The sequence below is a fragment of the Pelodiscus sinensis genome, chromosome 1, assembly GCF_052426305.1.
Source record: "Pelodiscus sinensis isolate ZL-2025 chromosome 1, ASM5242630v1, whole genome shotgun sequence".
Taxonomy (NCBI): domain Eukaryota; kingdom Metazoa; phylum Chordata; order Testudines; family Trionychidae; genus Pelodiscus; species Pelodiscus sinensis.
The window spans coordinates 142,323,657-142,333,927 of NC_143052.1; the positions used below are offsets into that span (position 1 = coordinate 142,323,657).

Below are 10,271 nucleotides of genomic sequence, written 5' to 3' on the forward strand. Positions count from 1 at the left end.
ACTGTAGCCCTCTGGAGTTAGTTACCTGTCTGCTTTTCCTCTTTTGTTCTTAAAGTCCAAAAGGACATAAACTAGGAAGATCCAGCAGCCAATCTAGGTACGTAACTTACATTTTCATAGAGTTCATAAAAGTTTTATGTATGGACCATGTGCTTCTGGGCTGGGCCTGGGTAGGGACCAGGTCTTTCTACAGGGCAAGAAGAGAGAATAAAACCCGTTTGGAGACAGGAGAGTTGTATTAGCAGAGGGAGGTGGGTCAGAATTACATACACAAGCACACCCACACCACACACCCCGCCCTTTCCCCCAGCCAGCTTCCTGCTTTGCTAGGACAGAGGCTAGGACAGATTGAACAGCAAAGGGAAGAACGGGGAAGAGAAAAAAGGAGCGAGAAGGAGCAGAAAAGAGATGAGAGAAAAAACGAAGTAGATGACCACACACACAGAAGTGAAACTTGCTTGGAAAAAGGAGGCCAGGCTAGTGTAACAAAGTCTCCCTGTGGTTTGCTACCTTCCCACTCTCACTGCTCATCAGCATTTTATAAAAAGAGCTACCTTCGGAGTACAAAAGGAGCCAAGGTCTCTGCCTCAGGTCAGGGAAAGGAAGGTAAAGAACAGAGTCAAAAGAGGCTTTCAGACAGTTCCTTGGGATGAAGAGAGAAGGCAAGAGGACATGTCTGGAACTGGCTCTGGAAGGCTGTCTCTGGTAAGTGCATGCTTAAAAGAGATGGCACAAAGGCTGCTACAAAGGACTGTCTTTATGGAGTCAGCTGGAGAATGAGGGGTCTGTGTGTATGAACATGTGCTCCCAGAAGTGCAGATGTGTATAGGTATAACTGTGTATGTATATACAGCTGTGTGGTTTTTGTGCGGGAGGGAGGTGTGTAAAAGAGAACACGAGAGTGCACATGTAATTAGGCTCACAGGGTTAGCCCCATTGGAGCAGTGCACTGATGAGGTGCTTCAGAGAGGCAAATGTTATTAGGATATTCCCTCTGACCTCTTTAGTAGATCAGCTGCTGGCTTGATGCATAAGATTTGATTAGCCCTAGTCTGATCTGTATAATTACACCTATTAATGCTCTTAATATTATCTATCCTTTTTTAAAATCAAGCCATGGCATCTGACACACGGGGTATATGACAATTTGTTTGTGAGTATGCCTGTCTATTGGAGAAAGCTTGAGAATGTGCTAAGGAGTATCTGTTTGTTGACCTATGTTACAGTTATTCTGGGTACATGCATGAACCTGTAGGGATGTGTGGTTCTGAGGGTGTGCTCACCTGCATGTGAATACATGCACATGCAAGAATGTGCCTATGAGAGTATGTATGGAACTGTGGTTTTGTATCTGTGGCTTGTAGGTGTGTGTGTGCTTGAAGGTGTGTGAATCTGTGTCTTCTGCAAGATTAAGCGTTAAATAAAGAGAAATCTCATTTTCATTAGAAGCACAAAAATCATCTCATGGAAGGTCCAGGAAAATGGCCTGGACTGGTGTCTCTTCCTACCATTTCTCTCTCTTTCTACGTCACTGTTTCTGTCTTGTTCATGTCCTCTGTCCCTTTGTCCTTTCTCCCCGGGCAAGGGCCAATGGGGCTGGCATTTCTTAGGTATGCAGCATTCAGTGTCAAGCTCTCCACTAGCAACATGGGAGGCAAGGGCCCTCCCTTTGCAGAGTGTCCCTGGAACTGTCAAGGTTTGTTGACCAAGTCTGAAGTGCGCTTAGGTGGGGAGAGTGGGACACTGAGGCAGGGCTTTCATTGTCATCACATAAGGAAAATGCTCCCTAGCCTGGGATGAGCTTATGACTGGCCTGTGGCAACAATGGTCACTAACAGCTAAAGCAAGGAGAGGGCTCCCTCAGGTGTGAATTTCCCTAGGACTGGCCAATTGTTAGAGGAGACTTGTACTAGTATCAGTCAGTAGAGGGTGCCCTTGCACTGTAATTTTGTTGCGCTGCTGTAAATATTGTGCCTGGGGTTTGCCACTAGGTAGGAGAAGGGAGGGGTGTTTAGGTTACTATGACGAAAGCCAGACAACTCCTTATTTCTGGTCTTTGCTTCAGCACCAAACAGAGGTTCCTGGTGTTTTTCACATACAGGCTACCACACAATGATAATCAGTCTCCTACAGCAAAGAAAACATGGCAGGAGGAGTCCAGCAGGGGGAGGGGAAGTAGTTTAGTTGGAAGGAGACAGTACACCGACCATGTAGACGGAATTTGGAGAGGCCACGTTGCATCTAAAAGAAACCCCAAGCTTTGTGCTGAGTTTTGCCTATGTGCTGGAATCAAAGATAAGTCTGCTCATAGCCATGGACTATGCGTAGACCTGCAAATCTGTGGATACTCACTTTGGATACCCACAGGCCATTTTTTATGGATCACAGATCAGATGCAGATAGAAATTTTATATCTTCTCAGGGATCTAAATATGCAGCTGGATGTTGCATGTTATCTGACAACAGATGCAGCTAATATTGAGCTCAGGCAGCTTATATTCCTGTGTTCAAGGATTCAAGTATGTGTGTACCACGTTCCATGATCTTTTGTTACTTTGTTGTGTTCGCATGTCCATTTGTTGTATATATGCCTTCATGGGAGAGTGTTTGCATATTTGTATGTGTACATTTGTCCACACTAATTTCCTCATATTTGTACATGTGTATGTTGCCCTGTAGGCACATTTGCATATCTTGCCTGTGTTTGGTGTGTATTTTACATAAGCATGTCCTCATGGTGATGTGTATTGCTGTTAGGAATGTATTTACATATATGTGCCGTGTGTTCTACATACGCATATTCTTGTGGCATGTATTTGCATGTGTGCTCTAGGAATGCAAAAATCCATTTAATCTGTTTAACCAGTTAACTGCTTGAATGGGACGGGCGGGTGCGTTCCACTAGAATGGAGCCGTCCCCAGCCACATCAGGCAGTTCCAGCCCATCAGTTAACCATAACTGATGGGCTTCACCCAGTAAAGGTGATGCGTGCCAGTTAATTGATTAACCATTCACATTCCTAATGAGCCCTCATGTTGGTGTGTCCTTGTGTTCGCATGTATTTACACAGTCATGTACGCATATTGACATGTTTTCTGGAACTCATGTTTCATGTTCCAAACCCCTCCATATCTTCCACAGATCTCTGTTCCCCCAGCTGCCCAGCCTTCTCCCATTGCCTGCCATCAAAATCCACATCACCATGTGGGTAGAGTCACACTGGAGAGGCATCCGCCAGGCTCTGTTGTTTGTCTTCACCGCAGCGCTTCTAATTGGGGTCACCATGCTGGCTATCTCCTCTAACATCAACCCAGTGGGATTCTTCTTCCTGGGGGTCGGGGGGGTGTGCCTGATTGGCTACCTGCTGAGTGTGTTTGTGGAGTGCTTCCTAAAGCAACGGCATGTACAGGAGACAACTCAGGCAGCCACAAGGAGGCAGAGCCAGGCAGGGTAAGCAACTATATGTACTACTTCCCTTTATTTACCCAGTCCTCAGCCACAGCTTTTTGAATCTTTCCCTTTCCTCATCCTTCTTCTACCCTTCTCCCAAGGGGCAAAACTCAAATTCCATTCCAGGAGGCACAGCATTCTCTTCTCCCATGGTAGAGGTTCCCAAAGGCACAGAATCTTAGCAATGTAGGGCTGGAAATATCCTCTAGAGCAGTGGTTCTCAACTTTTTTGAAACCTGGGTTGCTGCCTCCCCAATCTGTATCAGGGAGATAGATATCAGGGACCATTACTGGTCCTCAGACCAGACATTGAGAAAACCTGTTCTAGAGGTCATCTTGTGCATCCACCTTTGTTAAGACAGGGCTGAGTACAGTATTCAGTAGAACACGGAAATCACAATCATGGTATCCAGCCCAGAAAGCACCCCACTGTGGTCCCCCAAGTAAGCATGCTCTGGCCAGCCAGGGGAAGTCTGGAGCTAATTTCCCTGTTTACTTGGGAGACCATGGAGGCACCGGTGCATTCACACCTTTGGAACCAACATTTACCCAAAAAAAGCCCACACAACCCCAGAAATTCCTGCATATGGGCCTGGGTATTCCATTCACAGACTCAGAGACCATTTCAGAGATCTAGCCCAGTCTTCTTTGCCCCGTGTAATCACGTCGTACTCCAACCTGCCCTGTAACTCTTTCCTGAATGCTAGAATCACTAATGAGCCAGCAACTATTGTTTTGCAATAAAATGAGTCAGACAAGGAAGGAGATAAAAATAATGGGGGAAATACTATGGGGAATTTCAGCTAAGTTTGTGCTGCCAACTTCTCCAGACCTCATCTTTACGGCTATGTCTAGACTGCAGGCTTCTTTCGGCAGAACCTTTTTTCAGAAGAGATCTTCCGAAAAAACTTCCGAAAGAGAGTGTCCGCACACAAAAGCATATCGAAAAAGCGATCTGCTTTTTCGACAGATAGCATCCAGACTGACTGCACACATTTAAGCTGTGATTACAATGAATGGAGTGGCCACCAAAGCACTTGTGCTTTTTCCTCTTTCCTCTTCTTTCAAAAGATCTCCTCTTCCCTGTCTTTCGGAAAAAGGCTTCTTCCTTGTAGAAAGATTACCAATGCTAAAAAAAACCCTCTGTTCTTTTGATTTACTTTTGGAAGAACGCGATTGCAGTGTGGACGTAACTCAAGTTTTGTCAGAAAAATGGCCATTTTTCCAACAAAACTCTGTAGTGTAGACATACCCCAGGGCAATTATTCCCTAGAACAGTAGTCTGTAATTTTGTATGCCTCTGTATTTCGACTGTTCAACTTAAAACACATAAGGACTGAATTTGGGGGCGTGTAGAACACCAGCAACTCCTGTTGGCCTAAATTACAGCGCTGGGTGCTCAGCACCTACATAAATTAGACCCAATTGTCTATAACTATGCACCCAAACATAAAGACTAAGCCTTAACTTCTCTGTACCTCCATTTCCCCATCTGTAAAGTGGAGCTAATAATAAGTTACCCATCTTGGTAAAATGCTTCCTGATCCTCAAATGCTGTATTAGGGGGGATATATTATTATTATCATCATTATTATTGTTGCTATTATTACTGTTGTTAATAATAATAATTATATTTAAAAGGCAAAATATATAAACTAATTTTAAAAAGTTCAAATGGTATTCATTGCCACTGGGTATTCTGGAGGCAAATACCTCAGGAGAGATTTTTAAAAGATTATATATTATTAGGAAGAAATGCATCTACAATGTTGCTGGCTAGGAAAAAAATGACAAAGGCAGTCATTTCTCCTGAGAGACACCTCTACTAACTCTACATTGAATAGAAATTTCCTATTATTTAATCTAAAATACAATATTTCTTATTTTTCTCTTTGTCATCACAAAACCTGTTATTGCTAGTATAATAGAGCTAAAAGGTGCAGTCTTTTTTCTCCCAAAATAAGCCATGTTGATTTTAAATGTTTGTAGCTCTGCTATGTCTGCTAAGCTGAGCCTCTGTTGGTGGGTCAGAAGGCACCAGACTAGATAGACACGTGATATGATCCATTGTGTCAGGTGTTAGAATACCACATTAGACAAATCATTGTTTGGATCCTGCTTAGTAGGTGGATGGGATACTGAATTATAAAGACCAGTATTCTGATCTAACTTAGCAGGGCATGGCATACAGGACCATACAAACTAATGGTCGGAGCACTGCTGACCTGTTGATCTATTGTCTGTTGCATGGTCCCAATTCTGGAGGACCCAGATCCCCTTTCTCACAGGTTTATCTCCATGTAGTGTTTAAACATCACAATGACTCTTTAGCTGATATCTCTGTCTTTTGTGTGTAGGGTGAATGCTGCCTATGAAGCACCAGCCTATGAGGAGGTGGTGACAATGACACCAGCCCCGACAGTCTGGACAATCACCTCCAATTCTGGCACCGTGTCCTCAACAGTGGGGGAGCCCCCCCCATACAGTGTGGTCATTGAGCCACCCAGCATGGCAGAGACTGGGGTGGAGACCTTCAGCGTCTCAGTGGCATCAGGCACCAGGCGCGCCTCTGAGGCAGATGCGGGCTCCAGGCTGCACCTTAGGTTGGTGCTGCCCCCTAGGATGCAGCGGTTTGCCTCTGATATCCATGATGTCAAAGGTGCTGAAGAGAGGCTGGAGCGGTTGGAGCCACTCACCCCACCACCTGATTATGAGAGTCCCACTGATGATGACGTCTTTGCAGAAGTTTTCCAGCCCTCAAGACAGTGATAAAACAGACAGAGCTTGGTTGTTATGGATGAGGCACCTAGCCCATATAGTGCCACCACAAACTGGAGAAAGTGGCGCAGTGTTGTGACTCATATCATGGGAGCACAATGCAGGATGTGGGGCTAGGGTTGCCAGATGGATACAAGAAAAATACCGGACACACTTGACATTATATCACAATGTACATCACATCTTTTTTAGAAAATACCGGACATTTCTATTTTCTCATTTCTATTTTCTCAATTTGTTTCCTGAACAGAAAGCTCAAATACTGAACTGTCTGGTTCAAAACCGGACACCTGGCAACCCTATGTGGGGCAAAAGCACAACACTGAGACCAGGGCTGTAGTCTGGAAGTGTGAAGAGGATAATGCACAAAAGGCCCCTGTTCCAGTACACACAGTACACTCTGTACTTCTCCACACACAATGTCCCCTCTCTCCTTCACTTCCTACATATACTACTCACTGTCCACTACCCACTCCAACACCATCCACTATTTTCTACACATACACACACACACTATGCATTACCTCCCTACATGGACAAACTACAAACAAACACAGACTCCCTCACTCACACACACATACAATCTGTTATTCCCTGCACAAACACATTTACTGCTTCCTACAAACATATATGTACTATGTAACTTCTCCAACTCTCATGAACCCACCATCCTTACGCACACACATATGCCAATGTCCTGTAGCATTTCTTAGATTTCATGCTATCTTGGCACCTTCTTCAGAAACTGAGCTCTCCCAGATATGATACAATAATGATATAATAAGTCCAAAACAGACTGTGAAGATTTACAAGGATGCCTAACAAAACTGAGTGAAAGGGCAACAAAATAACAGATGAAATTCAATGGTGATAGTTGCAAAGTAATGCACATTGGAAATCCCTATTGTATGTATAAAATGATGGGGACTAAATTAGCTGTTACCACTCAACAGAAAGATCTTTGAATCTTTGTGAATAGTTCTCTGGAAATATCCACTCAATTTGCAGCATCAATCAAAAAAGCTAAAAGAATGTTTAGAATTTTTAAGACAGGGATAGATGAGAAGACAGAAAATATATTACCTCTATATAAATCTTATGTTATGCCCATATCTTGCAGATCTGGTCACCCCATTAAAAAAATACCTTGGCATTGGAAAATGTTCAGAAAAAGGTGACAAAAATAATAAGGGATATGGAACAGCTTCAGTTTGAGGACAGATTAATAAGACTGGGGATTTTCATCGTGGAAAAGAGACAACTAAGGAGGGATATGATTGAGGTCTCCAAAATCATGACTGGAGTGTAGAGAAAGTAAATACTGAAGTGTCATTTACTTCTTTTCATAACACAAAAAGTAGGAGGTCACCAAATGAAACAAGCAGCACATTTAAAACAAACAAAAGGAAGTATTTCTTTACACAACGCACAGTCAACCTGTGGAATTCTCTGCTAGAGGATGTTGTGAAGGGCAAGACTATGTCAGGGTTAAAAACAAGAACTGGAAGATAGATCCATCAATGGCTATTAGTCAGGATGAGCAGGGATGGTGTCTGTAGCCTCTGCTACAAATTGGGATTAGTACATGATTCCTTCTGAAGCACCTGGCGTTGGCCATCTGAGAAGACAGAATACTGAGCTAGATGGACTCTTGGTCTGGACATTCTTATGCTCTGTTCTGATGGGCTGTGAATTAGAGACCATCCCATAAAGTGGTTTGTTCAAAACCAGGTGAGTCTTAGATGAGAAATGAAAATAAGTGACTACTCACTGGCAGGTACCGAAGACAGTCATAGCCTTGTAGAGGTAGCTATACATTGTATAGGCTCTCTGCAATCCTGGCTGTGGATTCCCCCCTGAAAAGCTATTTGTGGAGCCCACACCACAGATTGCTTTATTGGCTTCATGGACAGAAAGAAGATGGAACAGAAACAAAATTTAAAGAAAGCCAGGATAAGGAATTAAGAGAGTTAACTGTCATGAACTTCTGGGACAAGAATCAGAAGGGTCAGTAGATGGAGAATTGATTGAAAAAAGTATACTGGAAAGTCAGAGCACTGCACAGCTGTGCAGAGCCCAAGATGCTCTGCATCCATGGAGAATGAACAAAGATCTAGGTTCCAACCCACTACAATCTTGCATTTTTTAATTTGTATTTTTAGGGCTATTGATTTATGTTTTTAAAAGTGTGTTTCAGCTGAAGTTTTACTTTCCAGTGATGACTTTTTAAATGTTATTTATATTACAGTAATGGCTATCTGTCCCAACCAAGATTAGAACCTCATCATGCTAGGCTCTAATAAACAGATAGTCATTGCTCCAAGCAGCTTACAAGACAAAGGATGGGAAGCAAAAAGTGTATGTGACCCCTTTCTTTTGGTCTTGAAGTATATTGATTCTGTTTCCAATAAAGGCACTATCAGAGAGAGAAAGAGAGAGCTGGTTCCACTGGAACCCTCTTGGGCTCGTCTACATTGGCCCCTTTTCGTCTACATTGGCCCCTTCAAATTAGGAATAAGATCCTCCGGAAAAGGGCGCTTTTTCCGGAGGATCGGGGCCAGTGTAGACGCTCTTTCTGGCTTTTCTAAAAGCCGGAAAAAAGCGGCGGACATTTTTATTTAAATGCCACGGGGGATATTTAAATCCCCCGCGGATTTCCCTATTGCGATCTCTGAAATTAACATGCCCCTTCCGGAAAAGGGGCCAGTGTAGACGTAGCCTTTATGTTCAAAACAATACTACAACACAGAAGGGACATGGAGGACCCTTAAGAATGAAGCAGTAGCTAGAACAATGACCCTAGATGCATACTGCAAAGCTCACTGGACTAAAAGAATGAATTGTTGGTCAGACAATGAGTTATTGTGCCAGCAGCAGTAGTGTCAAAACGTATTTGGAGGAAAGAGACAAATTCCATGTTTAATACTGGTCTATAGTGGTTCAAGCCAGTGTTTTTCAACCAGCATTACAAGTATCCTTAGGAGTACTCAAGAGAAGTCCGGGGAGTATGTCAACACAACTGAAATTTGGAGAAAACTGAATTTTTGTTCTAAGTTTTACAGCGCTTTATTATTTTTTTACTTTTTACACCCAAAAATTTCATCTCCCACCCAGCTACGATTAACTTGTTTAAACAAATGTGTTGCAATGGTAGAAAAAAATGTGTCTGAAAACTACTTATAATTCTTTTTTTAAATGGGTACTTTATAAAAAAGGTTGAAAAGCACTGGTCCAAGCTATAGTTCATAACTACCCCCCTCCATCCCCACTGCCCACACACACACACAACATACAGTGGAATGTCCCCTGAGAGCAGTGGGAGGTTTGTACAGAGATCAAAGGACGAAAGTGGCCTTTACAAAGTAAATAAATATTCAGTGATTATTATTTGTTCAGAGCCTTATTGTCACATTTGGCATTGAGGAAGGAAATCTGCATCTGGCTGGGCCTCTGCTATTTCTGCACCTTGTGTCTCCTCCTTCTCTTCTCCCTGCTCTGTTTCTCCCCACCTTCCCTGTCTCTGTGAGCTGCTTTGTGTTTTCCTCTTCATTTCCTTCCCTGTTACTGCACCCATTTCCTGTTTCAGTGGGTTCCACTTCCTCCTTAACTCTCATCCCAAACAATAACAAACTGGGGATTAATTACTCAGTGTTGACAATGGCAGGTATCATTGGGATTTAGAGCACATTCTTTAATCAGATTAATACAGGTCTGGGGAGTGAGTCTTTCAAGCTGTATGAATACTGAAGGAGACATGGCTGTATTGGTTAAATTCTGTTCATCTTTGGAAGGTTAGTGCTGCAGCCATAAGGACTAGAAACTTTTTTTTAAATGAAAGTTTAGATTCTGGAGAATGTGAACATTTCATGCAGGTCACAAAATTACTTCAGTTTAGTTGCAGGTGTAGTTATTTCAGCGAGGGTAGTCGGGATTTACTGCTGAGGTGTCCTCGCAGGTTTCTGGCTCCGTTGATGATGATAAGCAGAAGGCTGCTTGTGTGTGTGCTCAGTGATGTGCGCTATGTCGACTTGTGCACTTAGTC

General features: G+C 43.1%; 1 protein-coding gene across 1 annotated transcript; it reads left to right on the forward strand.

Annotated features, from left to right (window-relative positions):
- The first annotated feature begins 288 nt into the window (after positions 1-288).
- TMEM139 (transmembrane protein 139) lies at positions 289-9,616 on the forward strand. The gene is made up of 3 exons (XM_006111373.5): positions 289-705; positions 3,143-3,451; positions 5,809-9,616. Exons 2-3 carry the CDS (start codon positions 3,204-3,206, stop codon positions 6,218-6,220), a joined length of 660 nt encoding a protein of 219 aa, XP_006111435.2. The 5' UTR covers positions 289-705; positions 3,143-3,203; the 3' UTR covers positions 6,221-9,616.
- The last annotated feature ends 655 nt before the right edge of the window (positions 9,617-10,271 follow it).